The 20169-nt window shown below is 41.7% G+C and overlaps 2 protein-coding genes across 4 annotated transcripts in view; one reads left to right on the top strand and one right to left on the bottom strand.

The window, feature by feature from the left end:
- MC2R (melanocortin 2 receptor) overlaps window positions 1–18269 on the top strand; it is a 23619-nt gene extending 5350 nt beyond the window's left edge. The window contains exons 1-2 of one of the 2 annotated variants that reach the window (XM_060120968.1): window positions 13775–14728; window positions 17996–18010. In XM_060120968.1, the coding sequence (XP_059976951.1) occupies window positions 13845–14728; window positions 17996–18002 (891 nt within the window). In that variant the 5' untranslated portion in view covers window positions 13775–13844 and the 3' untranslated portion in view covers window positions 18003–18010. Of the gene's footprint in view, window positions 1–13774; window positions 14729–17995 lie in introns of those variants that run through there. The other variant, XR_009534697.1, reaches the window with a different exon arrangement.
- LOC132503852 (PRELI domain-containing protein 1, mitochondrial-like) lies at window positions 7527–8735 on the bottom strand. Of its 2 annotated transcripts, XM_060120693.1 has the most exons (2): window positions 8242–8735; window positions 7527–8127 (listed from the first exon to the last, which is right to left on the bottom strand). In XM_060120693.1, the coding sequence occupies exons 1-2, from the start codon at window positions 8593–8595 to the stop codon at window positions 7897–7899; spliced, it is 585 nt and encodes a 194-aa protein (XP_059976676.1). In that variant the 5' UTR covers window positions 8596–8735; the 3' UTR covers window positions 7527–7896. The 2 variants fall into 2 exon arrangements, with proteins under 2 accessions (XP_059976676.1, XP_059976675.1); XM_060120692.1 differs by having other exon boundaries at window positions 7542–8732.
- Window positions 18270–20169: the final 1900 nt, after the last annotated feature.

The following is a 20169-nucleotide window of genomic DNA, read 5'->3' as shown; positions in this document are numbered from 1 at the left end:
CCAGCCTGCTATGTAGGGAAAACAGGCCAGTATCTTCCTCTGGGCTGCCTCCTATCCTGAATGTTCTAAAACCCCAGTGGTTTACGGACTCCTAAACTGAACAGTGAGCCTGGCATTGGTCCATCTAGTACTGTCTGGACTCCTCACTGCCACTTGGTGCCGCTGTTGGGAACTGCTCCACCTGCTCGCAGAGGTGCTGGTCCTGGTGGGCGTGGTTCCCAGGACAACCAGGGCGGAGCCTGCTTCCCAGGACTGTCAGAGCACCGCCCGAGGTCCTCAGCACTTCAACCCCATCACAGCAGCCCCCGGAGTACTAGCCACCCCGGAGCTCTGGGACAAAACTGGATTTGACATTCACCTCTCTCTTCCTAGAGAAGGACTGTCCAATGTCTCTTTCTCTTCCTGAGTAAACATTCCCAGAGGCTGGGCAATTTTTCTTTCAACAAGTAAGACATCTGATTTCAACTCCTTTCTACTGACAAAGGCTAGTCACTTGCCCCTTCTAAAAACCCTCTTCCTTTCTCTCCTGCACAAAAAGTCTCATTATTTTCTGTTTTTACTGCCCAGGAGAACTTTGGCCAGGCACGTGCTCCTGCAGATAAAGCTGTTTTCCTGGACTCTAGGGAAGCTGGTCCCTCACCCTTTCTACGAGGAGAGTGAGGCTGTTCATTTTACAGGCGCTACTTCAAATAAGAGGAAACCAAAAAAATCTCTAGCAGAAGCATTCATTTTCCCACAAAATTCGAACTGAAATTTGGTCTGCCAATGAAAAAATAAAACCACTAACTCTGTTTCTTGCACATTTTATATACCTCCCCCAAAGATATCTTTCTAGAAACACAAACTGTTGATTATTCAATTGATGATGTTCACATTCTAACACATCAAAAATAGTTACTGGGCACTTCAGTGAGTTACTGAAGTGGATCAGAGAGGAGGAGGGAGAACCTACCAGCCCCCGACCCAGGGGGTTACCTGCTGCTCAGGAGACACAACACAAACACCGGAAGCTGACCTTTCAAACGGGCACAGGGTGCCACATGACAAATGCAAGGCAAGAACAAAACACGCTTCAGGACGTGAGAGCAGAAAGGCCACCTGGGTTGAGTGGTAGGCAGAGACACTCTAGACGTTTGGTCTTGACTTGGGGCTAAAACGAAAGTAAGATTTAGAGGAGAGATTGCAGAATTCTAGAGGGAAGACAATAGTAAAAATGTCGAAGTAAAAATGTGCTAAGCTTCCTGGAGATGATAAGAAAACTGGGCTGGAAGGTGGGTTCTACATAGAATACTGGGAAACATGGCAAGAAAACGTTAGCCTGGGACAGATTGTAGACAGCCGTAAATGCCAAGTGCCTTAAAAATGGGATTTTATTCTGTAGACAGTGAGAACTCCTTTATGGAGCCCACACTGCATGCCTGGCTCTGGGCATGCATGTAGTGCACGTAGTGCACTATTTACATGTAGTGTCATATATAACCCAAACGTAACGCAAGAGCTCTGAACTAAGTAGTCTTGTCCCCATGTGCATGTGGGGGAGCTGAATATGACAAGGCTTAAGGATATCTATTTCTTTGATGCTTTTTCTTGATTTCGATGATTATTTCTCTGGTGAGCGTCTTCAACTGTATTCTTATGAACATATCTAGCTCTCTTGCCAGAAAAGTGCACCATTTCTCTGGAATATAGTTAAACAAGGTGGCAGATCTAAATATCCTACAAACTCAGCCCCTCCACTTCAGTGATTCAGCCTTTCCACTGACACTGAGCTGATGCTTTTTAGACACGAAGACTGTTGATTGCTGTGGAGTGGTTTGTGAAGGCTTAGCCTGATTTATTCCTTGGTTTAATTCTTTGCAGCCTTCTGGAATTAATTTATTTGTATGATTGACAGATGGCCCAAAGTGATGCATGTTACACTGCAGGTGTGTGGGGTAGTGAGGAATCTGAAGAATGCTAGGACTGTTACTAAGAGTCAGAGAAGTGATTCTTTCCCAGTGTGCATTTTCTTCCCTTAGAATCACCTGAAGCGTAGAGAACTTCCATGTTGAAGCTCCTTGATTTGCTAACTTTACTTTAGAGCCCTATCAGTATTTACAATGAGCAGCAGAATTGAGTTGCTGAAGCAGAAGGGCCTTGGAGACACCTAAGCTTGTCAGGTATGCTGCTGAGAATGTTTTCACTAAGAGATATTTTTTGCTTGTCTTTCCCATCAGTTGAAAAAAAGGGGGCTTTATATTAATTATCATAGCTTTTGCTTCCCCCTCCTCCCCTTTAAGGTAACAGTAATCTCACCTAGTCTCAACTGTCACTTGGCTGTCCTTACCATTTTTATGTACTTTGGAGTTTGATATAAATGTGTTGTCTCGCTGGCCAGGGAAAACTCAATTGAATTACTAACAAAATAGGAGATTTTGAGTTTTATACACACAACTAATTAATTGAGTATTGATTTTTCTCCAGTTACATTATACAATGCAAATGAAGATAAAAGGCACAGTCACTGAAGTAGAAAGGTGCCAGGGGAAAGGGGTACCCCCCACACAGACTGAAGATTCCCATCACTTACAAAGTCCCTCACAAAAAGCAGAATCTTTTCAATTTGTTCACTAGTTCAATTACTTTTATGAGAAGTCCTTCAAAGTGTTCTGCTCTATTCAAGTCAAACACCTGGGATTGAAGGTGTGGACTGGCAGGTGCTCAGCTCCTTGGGGCAAGCAGGCAAGTGCCTTGGTAAGACAGCTGATAGGTTACACACATTCCAACCATCACACAGACTCCTGCCAGGAGTGCCAGTGCTGAGTGGAGTTGGGTGCTGGGGAGCAGGGAGGTTGGGGAGTCTGCTCGAGGGGAAGCAGGAAGCTCCCGGACCAACCCACATCCTCCACCCTGCCCCATTCCTGTGCTTCACCCTCCATGGTTTAAGTTTCAGCCAGAGCCACTAAGCTCTGGTGAAAATCCAAATAACTCTTCCCTTTCGGAAGCGTGGCTTCCAACATTTCAGTGGACTTCATCTTAACATGCAATCAGAGTAATATTCAAAATACTTAGAACATGCCGGAGGACACTGACCCCCCCACAACCCGACACTAAGGTAAACTGGTCCATTCAAGACAAAGTCTACCATTCAGCTACTTTAAATGTATGTAAACCCTAACCTGTTCCTGCATGTTGGTTTTTAAGATTTTACTGTTGTTTCCTATTTTTCTTTCTTTCTTTTTTTTTTATTTAACATCTTATTGGAGTACAATTGCTTTACAATGGTGTGTTAGTTTCTGCTTTATAACAAAGTGAATCAGCTATATATATTCATTTATCCCCATATCTCTTCCCTCTTGTGTCTCCCTCCGTCCCACCCTCCCTATCCCACCCTTCTAGGTGGTCACAAAGCACCAAGCTGATCTCCCCGTGCTATGTGGCTGCTTCCCACTAGCTATCTATTTTACATTTGGTAGTGTATATATGTCCATGCCACTCTCTCACTTTGTCCCAGCTTACCCTTCCCCCTCCCCCCTATTTTTCATCTTTCCTTTTTTTACTGGATCATCTTTAGCTTATTTCACTACTCATTTTTTCCACTCTTTTTCTTCTGTTTTTGAATTTAAGACCAAGAAATAGAAATCAGTTATAAGGACAGTTTGTACCCAAACAGGAAATTCTGGGTGGCTCTTTCAGCCACATGTCGAGGGAGGATGGGTCTGGTGTGTTTGTCGGCACTGAGACAGAAGTAGGAAGTAAGATCAGAAAGTCTCAAATGCCCTGAGAGCACAAGAGCAGTGGAGAGTCTGCCCGAGATGGGATATCAGAGTAACACAGAGGGAGGTAACAACATGCATGGCAAGTATGTAGACCAAAACCTACCAGGTGTTTTGTTGGCAATGATCAAAAAGTTTGATAACCCTGTATTTAGGAGGCTATGGGGGGAAAGTGCTCTGCTGGTGAGGATGTAAATTGACACAACCCCTCTGGAAGGCAGTTCGACAATATCTATGAAGACCAGTGATGCATATACACTTTCACTCAACAATTCCTTTTCTGTGAACTTATCCAATTCATTATGCACATGAGAAATTATATACTTACATGATTACTCATTACAGCATCCTTTATACAGCAAAATGTCTGAAACAACACAAGTGACTATCAATACACACAGATTAAATAACTTAGGACATATCCACCCAATGGAATACCATGTAGTGGTTTTTTAAAAAAGGAAGAAGGAGGAGGAGGAGAAAGAATGAGAAAGTGATCCATCTACTTTGTGGGAAGTCTCCAAGATGAAACAAGGTACAAAACACTATGTACAATACACTGCCTGTTGAACACAAAGGGCAGGGGATCATGCTGGCCATGGAAATGGGCCTCTCAGATCTGCTGTGGGAAGTAGGGCTGACTGGTGCCCAGCGCTCTGTGTCTGGATCCCACCATGTTCCTACTGAGGTCCTATTTCCTCCAGGCTGCCCCCAGTCCATGACTGGGCACAGTCTATTTCTGTTGGAGCTAGGATTCCTCTAATTGGCAGCTGGCTCAAGGACTCCCCACTGGCCAGGTCAAAACTTCCCAGATCTGTGCTGTGGTCTGAGACTCCCCCTTTCTTCCTCTTATTTGCCCCCAGGAGGCAGACCTGCCTCACAGCCTGAAGGCTCCCCTGTTGCTCTTGTTGCCTCTCCCCTTCACCCTAACTAATACCTGGGAGAAGATGCACATACTCCTATTTTCTTTTATGGGCATAAAGAAACTCCAGAAGATAGATCACCTCTTTGAGGAGTGGTAATGGCACACAGGATAGAGGGTTGGGAGGGAGACTTTTTACTATTTATGCATATCTACACATACACAAATATACGTATATAAATATATATGACTGCAGTACCTATTCAAAAATGAAATAAAAATGTTACATGCATCTAGTGAAAACAGAGGGCAGCACAGACCTGGGATGCAGACAGCAGCCCTGTGGCATTGTGATTTATAATAAGAGACATGCATTTGGTCTTCCTCCTCTTTTCTGGCACAGAGCTCATAAGACAGCTGGAATTCTCTAAGTGGGGAGAACAATCAAGTTGTCTTCTGTTATGTTAATGAGGTGACTTTTAGAAAGCTGGTAACCTAAGGATGGGGGCTAGTTGCCAGGGAACCCAACTCCACCCCTGAGGGGCTGGAGGTTGAGTCAATCACCAATGGCCAGTGATTCAATCAACTGTGCCTGTGTAATGAAGCCTCCCTAAAAACCCAAGAGGAGGGGGTTTGAAAAGTTTCTGGGAAAAACCTTTCCTGGGAACCCAGACCTCAGTTCCTCACTGGCTCTCTCTGAAGCCTAGGTTCTAAAACTCCATCAGCTGGAAAAGCCTGGAAGCCCTATAACAAAAACCACTTATCCACTCAACAGAAAAATAAGCCATGTTACCCTCCTTCCCAGCTGTTCTCCCAAAGAGCCATACAACAACCCCCAGGAGCACAGAGAACACGGGCACAGTGTTGCTGACTTGTCTCCAGAAAGGTTCAGGGGAGCCCCTCAAACTGCCCACCATCTCCATGATGCCTGCAGCCCTTCTACTCAAGGCCTCGCGCCATCACTCTCCCTTCTCAACTAAAGGAGGGGATTGCGGGGCCTTGCTCTTCTCTGAATTTCTTTAATAATCTTTGAGAGAGAATTGGAAAAACAATCCTGACTTGGTCATATGTACAGGTTTAAGGTTTTTAAGTTATTTTATTTTCATTTCTACTAAAGCCAATAAAAATTCCTTATCAGATAAATATTTATAGAAGCACTAAGATTAAGTGATTTCTTTTAGCAGATACTCATCTCTGGAGCCAAACAGACCTTGATTTAAATTCCAACTCTGCCTCTTATAGCTTATGGAACTTCAAGCCAGTATCTTGGCCTTTCTGCCTCAATTCCTCAGATGCAAATTGGGGAAAATAAGACTACCTTATACTGTTGACAAGAGGATTAAAATAAGATGCCATGCACAGCACGTGGCATTGTACCGGTTGGCACATAACAGGAATTTAATAACAAATAATAAAGCCTTCACCTTTCTCTTAGAGCCCTGCAAAAATATGAAAATTAGATTTTTTACATTTTCTGGTCAAAGACAATAATCAGTATAAAAATCTCATTTTACAGTTGCCCGTGCTCCCTTTGCTTTTGCAAACAACATCGGCCCAGGTATGCCGCATAACAGTTGTTGGAGCCACATTCATTTGCCCTGTGATGCCATTAACTCTGGTGACTTGTGTTCCTCAAGACCCAGCCCCAAACCAGAAGTCAGTTTTGCTTTTTGTGGTCCTTATGTGATTATTGTTGCTCCCAATTCTCTTCTTTGTGCCCAAAACCTACCCCTCAAGCCAAATGAGTGAACAAAAGTTGTTGCTGGGTCAGATTCTGGTCCTCCTCCATTATGCCCCTTCCCCCTCAATGACTCCCAGGGCAACACCATAGACAGAGATGGAGACTTCTAGACCCTGGTTACTGACGCTCAAGATCAAAGAGCTTGGTCTTCAGACAAGGAATTAATCCTGGAGGTGAAAAATAATGTAAGAAGGATTGAAATGTAAAAGATCACTCTACAAACCAAGACTTGGCCACCGTCAAGCTCCACACTGAGTGTGACCTCCTTGGGGGTGTGCACAAGAGCTAATCAGTTGACAACCTCACACTCATAGCAAGGCCAGAATCAGCAGGAAGCAAAAAGAAAAACAAAAAAACACAATCAAAACCAAAACACCTGCTGGTTTAAGAATACATTGATCCTCTCTTTATTGCGGGATAATAATTTTTGGTGTCATTTTCTAAAATGCTTTGTTTGGCCATCATTTTAGCAATTGTTTTCACCGACTGAAAGCACTCTGGGGAGCACCACCCTCCCTGGCAGTGGCATTGAAGCCATGATTCAGCGCTCACTGAAGTCCAGACCTCAGTGGTCTAAAAGGCATTTTCAGAGACAAGTGGGAAAAGTAAAGATGGTTGCTGTCTCAAGGAATGTAAGAGTTCCACTATTAATTTGGAAAAGAATCACCCATTTGGTACTTTTTTCCCATAGAATCTGAAAAATGAAGTTATAATATTTTGTTAGGTGATAAAGAGCACAAACTGGATTGTTTTCATTTTCTACTAAAGATCTTATAAATAGTTAATGTTGTTTTGCTTTTAATGTTTACCAGACACATTCCTTTTTTTAAAGAAATAGCCAAAACTTTTAAAACACCCATTATATTCTCCTATTATGAAGAATAATTTAACTTTACCTCTTATATTGAATGTTAAACTGGGGTAGTTTCTTTTTTTTTTTTAATTTATTTTATTTAGTTTTATTTTTGGCTGCGTTGGGTCTTCCTTGCGGTGTGCAGGCTTCTCATTGCAGTGGCTTCTCTTATTGCGGAGCATGGCACACGGGCTTCAGTAGTTGTGGTGCACGGGCTTAGTTCCTCCGTGGCATGTGGGATCTGCCTGGACCAGGGCTCAAACCCGTGTCCCCTGCGTTGGCAGGTGGATTCTTTTTTTTTTGAATTCAACAAGTATTTATTGAGTGTCTGTTATGTGCAAGATTTTGTTTCAGGTACTTGGGACACATCAGAAAATAAAACAAAGGTCCCTGCCCTCATGGAGCTTACAGTCTAGCGTTTATGACCACTTCACCTGGACGTGACCCTACGCAAGTCACTGTACCTCTATCTTCAGCCACCTGATGCAGGAATAAGCAGGCCCAGCTCAGACATGGGTAACGGCCTGGTGTGCTGGAGAGGCCAAACAACACACCCACCCCCAGCCCACCACCCAGACAGTAGACAGGGCTGGAAGCTGACTTTTAATAATAAAGCACAAGGAGGAAAGAGCACAGGGACTGGAGCAAGTGGTCTGCTGTGCTGCGGCCCCAGGGCCTGGGCTGGCTACATAAACTGCTGCTGCTGCTGCTGCTGCTTCTTGGTGGCTGCCTTGCTGGCAAGGTCCTTGGCCTTCTCTGTAGCTGTCAGTGCCGTTTCCTTGGCCTTCTCCTTGGCTTCCTTGGCTGTTTCAACAAGGGTTTTGGGAGGGGCCTCACCTTGCAGCTTGGCCAAGATGTATTCAAAACCCTTCATAGTCTTGGTCACGTTGCTTTTGAACTGGGCGAGACCAAATTCCTGGACAGCTCTGGAGACGCCGAACAAGCTAGAGGAGACCCAGGCTTCCCGGCAGATTTCGGTCCAGCCGCTGTTATCAGAGTTCACACGGTAAACACATCGTTCCTCTACCACCATCAGCCGGGCATGGTTGATGTTCCAGGTGAAGGTGGTCATGGTCTGGTTCTGTGGGTCCACAATAGAATCCTCCAGGATGTACACTGAGTGAGCAACATTGGCAGGAAATAGTCGCTCAGCCCAGCGGGGCATCCTGTTCGTCTTGGTCAGGAGTCGCCGGGACAGGAGCTTCTGGTCAGGGGTCACCTCCCGGTGCACTATGTCTTCCGTCAAGACATGTTTGCTATAGGGATTCGGGTACCGCTGCCAGAAGGCAGCGAACACTTGGTCCCAGGAACTCCAGAGCACGCTCTGGCCCAGGAAATACTTCACCATTGTCCAGGCCGGGCGGGCTCGGTGCCCGCGCAACATCAGGGGTGCGGAGCCCGGGGGGCACGCGGAGACCGGGCTGGAGCTCGACGCTCGGCCGCCAAGCTAGCAGCTCAGTTACTCCAGCGCCGCACCCAAACAGGCGCCACCGCCGCCATGAGGATTTGTCTGCAGGTGGATTCTTAACCACTGTGCCACCAGGGAAGCCCTGGGGTAGTTTCTTAATAGTATTTGAGCATCCATAGTAGTCTATGGCTCCACCAAATTAGAAAACAAATTTATAAACAGTATTACCAAATCAAATATATTTTTACTCTAAAATATGGAAATGAAATCTGTGAGTTCTCCCTTTGAAACAGAAGTGAAAACACATATTGCACCATCAACTATGGGAATAGTACATCAACATCTTTGCCTTTTCCATAAGCTGTAGGGTCAGGCAGTGACCCAGAAAGGCAAGCAGTGGAAAGAAAGGACCTAAACATCCTGTCAATTCATGGAACCCACCACCACCTCCAAGTTGAGGAAGGGTGACCGTGTGCTTTCCTGTTCTGAATATTTACTTCTTTACTTGTTCTAACCCACTTTACATGCAATTGGATTCAGGAGAAAGATAAGGAGCGAAAGGGGAGAAGCACAGGATAATCTTTATCTCTAGGCTCAAAATTCCACTAAATATGTTTTCACAGAGCAGTTAAGGTGAGGTTCCAACTATATAATAACAAAAGGATCAATACAAGAAGAGGATATTACACTCATTAACATATATGCACTCAATATAGAAGCACTTAAATACATAAAATACTAACAGACAAAGGGAGGAACTGATGGGAATACAATAATAGTAGGAGACTTTAACACCCCACTGACATCAATGGACAGATCTTCCAGTCAGAAAATCAGTAAGGCAACAGAGATCCTAAAGGATACAACAGAACAGTTAGACTTAATTGACATCTTCAGGACACTACATCCAAAAAATAAAAACAAAAACAAAAAACAACCATAATACACATTCTTTTCAAGTCCACATGGAACATTCTCTAGGATAGATGACATACTAGGACACAAAAAAGCCTCAACAAATTTAAGAGGCTAGAAATTGTTTCAAGAGTCTTTTCTGACCACACTAGCATGAAACAAGAAATCAACCACAGAAAGAGAAATGAGGAAAAAAAATTACATGGAGACTAAACAACATGCTACCAAAAAACCAATGGGTCAATGATGAAATCAAAGAGGAAATAAAGAAATACCTTGAGACAAATGATAATGGAAACACAACCATACCAAATCTATGGGATGCAGCAAAAGCCATCCTAAGAGGGAAGCTCATAGCAATACAGGCCTTCCTCAAAAAACAATAAAAATCTAAAATAAACAACTTAAATGACCACCTAAAAGAATTAGAAAAAGAAGAACAAACAAAACCCAAAGTCAGCAGAAGAAATGAAATAATAAATATTGGAGAGGAAATAAATAAGAGATCAAAACAACAGAAAAGATCAATAAAACCAAGAGGTGGTTTTTTGAAAAGATAAACAAAATTGACAAGCCTCTGGCCAGGCTCACCAAGAAGAAAATAGTGGACCCAAATAAACAAGATAACAAATGAAAGAGGAGAAATAACAACAAATATGGCAGAAATACAAAAAAACAAAAAAGAATACTGTGAAGAGTTATATGCCAACAAATTGGACAACCTAGAAGAAATGGACAAGTTTCTAGAAACATACAGCCCACCAAAACTGAATCAAGAAATAGATAATTTGAACAGACCAATAACTAGAAGTGAAATAAAATCTGTAATTAAAAAAAAAAAAACTCCCTGTAGGGCTTCCCTGGTGGCACAGTGGTTGAGAGTCCGCCTGCTGATGCAGGGGACACAGGTTCGTGCCCCGGTCCGGGAAGATCCCACATGCCGTGGAGCGGCTGGGCCTGTGAGCCATGGCCGCTGAGCCTGCGTGTCCGGAGCCTGTGCTCCGCAGTGGGGGAGGCCACAACAGTGAGAGGCCCGCATAACGCAAAAAAAGAAACCTCCATGTAAACAAAAGTCCAGAACCAGATGGCTTCACTGGGGAAGCCTACCAAACAAACAAAGAAGAACTTATACTGATCCTTGTCAAACTCTTCCAAAAGACTGAAGAGGAGGGCACCCTCCCAAAGTCATTCTATGAAGCCACCATCACCCTGATACCAAAACCAGACAAAGAGACTACCAAAAAAGAAAATTACAAGCCAATATCTTTGATGAATACAGACACAAAAATCTTCAACAAAATATTAGCAAACTGAATCCAACAACACATAAAAAGGATCATACACCACAATCAAGCTGGATTCATCCCAAGGGTCACAAGGATGGCTCAACACACACAAATCAATTAATGTGATACACCACATCAACAAAAGACAAAAACCACATGATCATCTCAATAGATGCAGAAAAGGCATTTGATAAAATTCATCATCCATTCATGAGAAAAACTCTTGCCAAAGTGGGTGCAGAGGGTACATACCTCAACATAATAAAAGCTATTTATGACAAACCCACAGCCAACATAATACTCAATGGTGAAAAGCTGAAAGCCTTCCCACCAAATTATGGAACAAGACAAAGATGCTCTCTCTCAGCACTCCTATTCAACATAGTATTGGAAATCCTAGCCACAACAATTAGACAAGAAAAAGAAATTAAAAATATCCAAATTGGAAGGGAAGAGGTAAAATTGTCATTATATGCAGATGACAGGACACTCTGTAAAGAAAACCTAAATACTCCACACAAAAACTATTAGAACTGATAAGTGAATTCAGAAAGGTAGCAGGATACAAGATTAACAAACAGAAATCTGTTGCATTTCTTTACACTAACAATGAAATATCAGAAAGAGAAACTTTTAAAAAATCCCTTTTAAATATGTGTCCAAAATAAAATAAAATAAAATAAAATACCTAGGACTAAACCTGACCAAGGAGGTGAAAGACTTACAAGCTGAGAACTATAAAACATTGATAAAGGAAACTAAAGATGACTCAAAGAAATAGAAAGATATCCCATGCTCCTGAATTGGAAGAATTAGTATTGTTAAAATGGTCATACTACCCAAAGCAATCTACAGATTTAATGCAATCCCTATCAAATTACCCATGACATTTTTCACTGAACTAGAGAAATATTCCTAAAATTTATATGGAACCCCAAAAGACCCAGAATTGCCAAAGCAATCCTGAGGAAAAAGAACAAAGCTTACAGCATAACACTCCCAGACTTCAGACAATGCTATAAAGCTACAGTAATAAAAAATGTGGTATTGGCACAAAAACAGATATATGAATCCATGGAACAGAATAGAGAGCCTAGAAATAAACTCACACACCTACAGTCAATTAATCTTTGACAAAGGAGAAAACAGTGGAGAAAAGACAGTCTATTTAGCAAGTGGTGTTGGAAAAGCTGGACAGATGCATGTAAATCAATGAAGTTAGAACACACCTTCACACCATACACTAAAATAAACTCAAAAAGGCTTAAAGACTTAAATATAAGACATGACACCATAAAACTCCTAGAAGAGAACATAGGCAAAACATTGTCTGACATAAATTGTAGCAATGCTTTCTTAGATCAGTCTCCTAAGGCAAAAGAAATAAAAGCAAAAATAAACAAATGGGACCTAATTAAACTTACAAGCTTTTGCACAGCAAAGGAAACCATAAACGAAATGAAAAGACAACCTAGAGAATGGGAGAAAATACTTGCAAACAATATGACCAACAAGGGTTTAATTTCAAAAACATACGAACAGGGCTTCCCTGGTGGCGCAGTGGTTAAGAATCCACCTGCCAATGAAGGAGACACAGGTTTAAGCCCTGGTCTGGGAAGATCCCACATGCCGCGGAGCACCTAAGGCCGTGCACCACAACTACTGAAGCCCTCGCGCCCTAGAGCTCGTGCTCTGTAACAAGAGAAGCCACTGCAATGAGAAGCCTGTGCACCACAGCGAAGAGTAGCCCCCGCTCGCCACAACTAGAGAAAGCCCATGTGCAGGAACGAAGACCTAACGCAGCCAAAAAAAAAAACCGAACAGTTCATACAACTAAATAGCAAAAAAAACCCAAACAACTGAATCAAAAAATAGGCAGAAGGCCTAAGTAGATATTTCTCCAAAGGAGACATACAGATGGCTGACACGCACATGAAAAAGTGTTCATCGTCACTAATTATTAGAGAAATGCAAACCAAAGTACAATGAGGTGTCACCTCACACCAGTCAGAATGGCCATCATTAAAAAGTCTACAAATAATAAATGCTGGAGAGGGTGTGGAGGAAAGGGAACCCTCCTACACTGTTGGTGGGAATTGGTGCAGCCACTATGGAGAACAGTATGGAGGTTCCTTAAAAAACTAAAAATAGAGTTGCCATATGATCCAGCAGTCCCACTCCTGCACATATATCTGGAAAAGATGAAAGCTCTCATTCAAAAAGATACATGCACCCCAATATTCATAGCAGCACTATTTATAATAGCCAAGACATGGAAGCAACCTAAGTGTCCATCAACAGATGAATGGATAAAAAAGATGTGGTATATATATACAATGGAATATTACTCAGCCATAAAAAAGAATGAAATAATGTCATTTGCGGCAATGTGGATGGAACTAGAGATTATCATACAAAGTGAAGTAAGTCAGACAGAGGAAGACAAATATGATATCATTTATATGTGGAATCTAAAAACATGATATAAATGAACTTACAAAACAGAAACAGGCTCACAGACATAGAAAAGAAACTTACGGTGACCAAGGGGGAAAGTGGGGAGGAATAAAAGGAGTTTGGGATTATCAGGTATACGTTACTATATAGAAAATAAACAAAAGAGTATGAAAAATAATATATATATACACACATATATATAACTGAATCATTTTGCTGTACACCTGAAACTAACAAAACATTGTAAATCAACTATACTTCAATTAAAAATAAAAATATATTTAGGAAAGATTTTTAAAAAGATGAGGGTCCAGTAAATTGTTTTATTTAAATATTCCACCATTATATTTTGCAGAGGCAATAGAGCTTCCTCAAAGCTAACATGGCTTGTTTTTATTTTGTGATCTATTTTACAACTGATATTCCTACATACACTTTTTTAGGTGACTGTGTGGTTTTCACCTCAGGTCTTCAGCAAGAACTACAGAGAAGAAAAGATTCTGAAGAATCAATCAAATTTTCTGTCAAGTCCCAGTAACATCCCTGTCTTAACCACGTGCAGGAGAGATGAAACACATTATCAACCTGTATGAAAGCATCAACAGTACAGCAAGAAATAATTCAGACTGTCCTCCTGTGGTTTTGCCAGAAGAGATATTTTTCACGATATCCATTGTTGGGGTTTTGGAGAATCTGATGGTCCTTCTGACTGTGATCAAGAATAAGAATCTTCAGTCACCCATGTACTTTTTCATCTGCAGCTTGGCTATTTCCGATATGCTGGGCAGCCTGTACAAGATCTTGGAAAACATCCTGATCATGTTCAGAAACATGGGTTACCTCGAGCCTCAAGGCAGTTTTGAAACCACAGCAGACGACGTGGTGGACTCCCTGTTCATCCTCTCCCTCCTTGGCTCAATTTGCAGCCTGTCTGTGATCGCCGCTGACCGCTACATCACAATCTTCCACGCTCTGAGGTACCACCGCATCGTGACCCCGCGCCGTGCCCTTGTCGTCCTGATGGTCATCTGGACGTGCTGCATGGGCAGCGGCATCACCATTGTGACCTTTTCCCATCATGTCCCCACGGTGATCGCCTTCACAGCGTTGTTCCCGCTGATGCTGGCCTTCATCCTGTGCCTCTACCTGCACATGTTCCTGCTGGCCCGCTCCCACGCCAGGAGGACCTCCACGCTTCCCAGAGCCAACATGAGAGGGGCTGTCACACTGACTGTTCTGCTCGGGGTCTTCATTTTCTGTTGGGCGCCCTTTGTCCTTCATGTCCTCTTGATGACATTCTGCCCAGCTGACCCCTACTGTGCCTGCTACATGTCCCTCTTCCAGGTGAACGGTGTGTTGATCATGTGTAACGCCGTCATTGACCCCTTCATATATGCTTTCCGGAGCCCAGAGCTCAGGGACGCATTCAAAAAGATGACCTTCTGCAACAGGTACCAGTAGAATTATTGGTCCCTGATTTTAGGAGCCATGGGGAAATACTGTCAAGGGACAGAGTAACGTGACATACCAACAATACTAATGCTCCAACTGTTCTTTCCTTCCCTAAAGCACACGAGGAGAATCTCACTGACTTGTGTTGTAATAGCTCAGTTCCTTGTGCACGGCCTTGCTGTAGGTACAACTTCTATAGCTAGAGAGACAAAATATTTACTAAAAAGAAGGACAAGATACAAAGCACATACAGCAATACACATATGAGAACTCTGGGCTGAGGAAGAAGTTGTTCTTCTATAGATATCTAGCTAGCCTATCACTGGGGTGGCCTTTCCAAAGTACTAGGACAAGTACTCAGTGTATAAACTACAGGGCCTTTGTAAGCCAAGGTGCCATTAAGTTGCTGTAGCTGAATTTGCCTGTCCCAGACTGCCACACAGAATCCCTGCTCGCCTGCTTTCCCTTCTGCCTGCCTGCTTTATTGTATGCCATCTCAGATCTTTCTGGAGGCAGGCAGGATGCACATTATAAACGTCAAATAACCAGTGTTGAGTTTCCAATAATAAAGAAACCTTCTCCGTTAGTCTTCTTTGCTAACTCAGTATCCCACTGGCCTTAAAGTATTTTCCTGGTTAAAACTCCTCAAGCTTTAGGAGAATAAATTTCAAAGGAGGAAGTAAAAATTTAATCCATTTGGTTCCTATGTAGGAATAAATAAAGGTCAGAGGAAAATTGTGAAGTTTGTAGAAGATATAATCAATCCTTGTGTATCTGTCCAAACACAGAAGTAAATGAAAAGACGTCCCAAGCCCCAATATGCATTTTGTGGACTAAGTCAAGAGTGTGTGTGTTCACCATGTTTTTGGACTATGGGGGAAACCAAGACCAAAACATACTTCAAGACAGTGCTATTATTGAGACCCAAGCCAGAGAGTGATGAAAAACACTTAAACTCATTCCACAGATGAGTCTGAGAGGCAGATAACATCACTGGAGAACTTCATCCTACCATCATCCACAGGAAAGATGCCAGATATCGAAAAGCAACATCTCAAGTAGGGTAAAGGAAGCATAAATTGCAAGTTCATATGTTTTTAATAGCTAAAGATAAAGCTTAAAGAGGAAGCAAATTCTGATCCTAAGTCCTTGCTGAGATGGAAGAGAGAAAGAGGCCAGGTCTGCAGGTGCATGGAGCTGAAATGCTCAGGATCCACAGTGAGGGACGGCGTCTCGGGATGAGGCAGTTCTTGGCCCTCGGAGTTTTCCCTGAGCTGCTGAAAGGAGAAGCAAGCCACAAGCAGGACTGCTGGCTGGGTGATGGGTTGGATATTAGGTGTGGGGAGGGACAGGGGCTTAAGAAGCAGAAGAGAAAGCACAGAGTTAAAGGGAAGGCAGCTGTGGGCAGGTGTCCAGAAAGCCTGTGACACAGCTTGAAGGTGAAACCCACAGTGTGTCTTCTGGTCCTCCATTCTCTAGAAATCCTTCTTTGGTCCTTCCCTCTCACCAAATGAATGATGATACCCTTTTTCTCCTCTTATTTCTCTGGCAGAACCTCCAGGACAAAGGCAAAAAGAAGCAAAGATTGAGGGATTCCTTACGCTTTTCTTCACTTTAATAGAAATGCTTTTAAAAATTTCACCAATAAGTTTACTTTTTGAAAATTACCTTTCATTAAGTTAATAATGTTCTTTTTCTGCCTAGTTTCTTAACAGTAATTTTTAATCACTAATCAATGTTGAATTTTATTTAATGCTTTTTCAGCATCTATCAGATGATCAGTTTTTCCTCCTTTAATTTCTTAAGGTGGTATATCACATTAATAGATTTTTAACAGTTGGGCTATCTTTGCAAACTTCAAATGAAGATTGATATGTAGTATACCAACCATGGTCATATTTACAAAGCTAAAATATACTGTTTGACAAACAACTTATTGTGAATTATACTTTTACATATTTGAAATTACCTATAATGATATAATTTAATTTATATTTCATGAATGACCTCTAGTGAATTTTATGAAAAATGAGAACAGTACCAAAAAATACAGATTCAAGATATGTGGTTTTGAGGGAATTCCCTGGCTGTCTAGTGGTTAGCGCTCAGGGCTTTCCCTGCCAGGGCCTAGGTTCGATCCCCGGTCTGGGAAGTAAGATCCTGCAAGCTGTGCACTGCGGCCAAAAAAATAAACAGATATGTGGGTTCCATAAATATTCCCTTTAAAATAAAGGAGAAGAAATTATACATGGAATATTTAGTTGGCTACTCCTTTACGTATATTTAGTGATTTTTAAAATCTATTTTGTGCAGATCCCTATTTGCTACACATGCAACAGTTTGTAGCTAGAAATTCTCACACTCAGGGTGACAACCTCCCATTGACATTACAATATGATCATTGAAGAAACAGCAAACAACTGTTATTTATTTTGCCAACATGTGTTGTATATTTAAGATCTATTATTTGCAAAGTATTGCTGAAAAAAGAATCCAGTTAACTCCTCTTTGCAAATCTACATATATGTTTCTTTTTTAAAAAATTTTATTTTTATGTATTTTTGGCTGTGTTGGGTCTTTGTTGCTGCACGTGGGCTTTCTCTAGTTGCAGCGAGTGGGGGCTACTCTTCTTTGCAGTGCGTGGGCTTCTCATTGTGGTGGCTTCTCTTGTTGCGGAGCACGGGCTCCGGGCGCGCGGAGTAGTTGCGGCTTGCTGGCTCTAGAGCGCAGGCTCGGTAGCCGTGGCTCGCGGGCTTAGTTGCTCCGCGGAATGTGGGATCTTTCCGGACCAGGGCTCGAACCCCTGTCCTCTGCGTTGGCAGGTGGATTCTTAACCACTGCGCCACCAGGGAAGCCCTACATACATGTTTCTTTATCCACATAAGTGTAGTCTGTATTACAATTAAAATTTTTGATAGTATGTTAAGAGCCCCTAAATACCTATATACCCTCGTGCAGAGAAAGCACATCTTTTGTCACATCCCCTAATGTCTCAGGTCAGACTTCGACCATGTTCCTCAGAACTCTGAAAATAAGGAGGGCAGAGGGCAGGAGGACCCACAAAAGATTAAGAATACCCTTCAGAACAGTGAGTGTCCCTTGTTTCCATTAGGATATTAATAAATGTACCTAATTTAATTTTTTTAAGAAAGTTTTATGTCAGTAGAAGCTGTACTATTTCTGAGATAACAAATCCCATGAGCTTAAAATCTGTTTAAAGTCTTCATTTTATCTGTCCCTACTTAATCCTTTTCAATTTTCTACAGGTTCTAGCAGTCTGGGGTTTGTTGAACAAGACTGTGATGTCATACAGACTTTAAGCAGGACCCCTTACAGCCCTTGCTGAAGAGCGCTGAAACTTTTCTCCTGCTCCCTTTCTCCTGATTCTTTGATGATATCCAACCCGAGTGTTGGACACATTGAAAATTGTCCCAATACCAATAAAGCTAAAATGTTGATCAAGTAAATTCATAGAATATGTCTAAAAGTGGCAAGAACTTCCTTTTACAGATAGAAAAGCACAGTCATGAGAGGTAAGAGAACGATTCAAAATTCACGTCATTGAGTTCAAATCCCAGCTCCATGTGTACTATTTGTTTTTGTTTGTTTGTTTTTTTCGGTACGCGGGCCTCTCACTGTTGTGGCCTCTCCCGTTGCGGAGCACAGGCTCCGGACGTGCAGGCTCAGCGGCCATGGCTCACGGGCCCAGCCGCTCCGTGGCATGTGGGATCTTCCCAGACCAGGGCACGAACCCGTGTCCCCTGCATCAGCAGGCGGACTCTCAACCACTGCACCACCAGGGAAGCCCTACTTAGATCTTTAATTTCCCTCAGCAATATTTTATAGTTTTAAGTGTACAAAACCTATACTTTTTTGTTAGATTTATTCCTAGGCATTTTATTATTTTTTTTCTTAAGATCATTTTTGAATTGTTCAGTACTAGCACACTGAACAACCAACAATACTAATGCTCCAACATTAGTTGTTTATTAAGATCATTTTTGAATTGTTCAGTACTAGCACACAGAAATATAACTGTTTTTTGTACATTGATCATGTATTATGTAACTTCGCTGAACTCATAGTTTTTTGATGGAGTTTTTAGAATTTTCTATATATAGTTATCTGCAAGTAAGACAGTTTCACTTATTCTTTTCCAATCTGAACGCCTTTTATTTCTTTTTCTTGCATGATTACACTGGCTAGAACCTAAGTAGCAAGAGTGAACATCAGTGCCTTATTCTCAATATTCTTTCAACAAGCATAATGTTAGCTGTAGGTTTTTGTAGATGCCTTTTTGATCACAGTGAAGTTTCCCTTCTATCCCAAGTTTGTTGAGAGTTTTATCATGAAGGGATGTTGGATTTAAATACCTTATCGAAATGTTCACGCTGTTTTCTCCTTTATTCTATTAATAGTGTTATATTGATTTTCAGATATTAAACCTTCCTTGCATTACTGGAATAAATCCTACTTAATCATGGTGTATAATCCTTTTTATATGCTGCTAGATTCTGTCTACTAGTATTTTGTTGAGGATTTTAATCTCTATATTCATAAGAGATATTGGTCTGTAGTTTTCTTTTCTTGTGATGTCTTTTCCTGGCTTTGGGTGGTATCAGGGAAATACTGGCCTCAAAGAATGAGCTGGGAAGTATTCCCTCCTCCTCTGTGTTCTTTTTATAAAAAATATTTATTTATTTGGCTGCACCAGATCTTCGTTGCAGCATGTGGGATCTAGTTCCCTGACCAGGTATCAAACCCAGGCCCCCTGCATTGTGAGCTCAGAGTTTTAACCACTGGACCACCAGGGTAGTCCCTCCTTTGTGTTCTGTAAGAGTTTGTGAAGGACTGGCATTATTTCTTCTTTATATATTTGATAGAAATCACCAGTGAAGTCATCTGGGCCTGAGTTTTTCTTTGTGGAAGATTTTTAAGTATTAATTCAATTTCTTTACTATTCAGATTCTCTAATTCTTCTTGAGTGTTTCAGTATTTGGGGTCCTTTTGTCTTTGTAGGAATTGGTCCATTTCATTTGTCTGATTTGTTGACATAAAATTGTTCATATTATTCCCTTATAATCCATTTATATATTGTAAATTTGATAGTAAATTCCTTTCATTCCTCATTTTGGTAACTTGTCTTTTCTTTTTTTCTTGGTCAAGTGTGTCAATTTTGTTGATGTTTATAAAGGATTTATTTCACTGATATTCTCTATTGTTTCTCTGTTTTCTATTTCATTTATTTTCCCCTCTAATTTTTATTTCCATCCTTCTTACTTTGCGTTTAGTTCTCCCACCCCCTCATTATTTAAGTGGAATCTTAGGTTATTGACTTGAGATCTTTGTTTTCCTTCCCAATATAGGTGTTTACAGCCAAAAATATTCCTCTAAGCAATGCTTTGGCTTCATCCCATACATCCTGATGTGTTCTGATTTT

This window comes from Lagenorhynchus albirostris, chromosome 14, assembly GCF_949774975.1.
Source record: "Lagenorhynchus albirostris chromosome 14, mLagAlb1.1, whole genome shotgun sequence".
Lineage (NCBI taxonomy): Eukaryota > Metazoa > Chordata > Mammalia > Artiodactyla > Delphinidae > Lagenorhynchus > Lagenorhynchus albirostris.
The sequence above is the reverse complement of the archived record's forward strand: the minus strand, read 5'-3'. Positions and strand labels throughout refer to the sequence as shown.

Coding starts and splice junctions, on each gene's coding strand:
- LOC132503852 (XM_060120692.1), bottom strand. CDS start 8,595: ATGTTGCGCGGGCACCGAGCCCGCCCGGCCTGGACAATGGTGAAGTAT.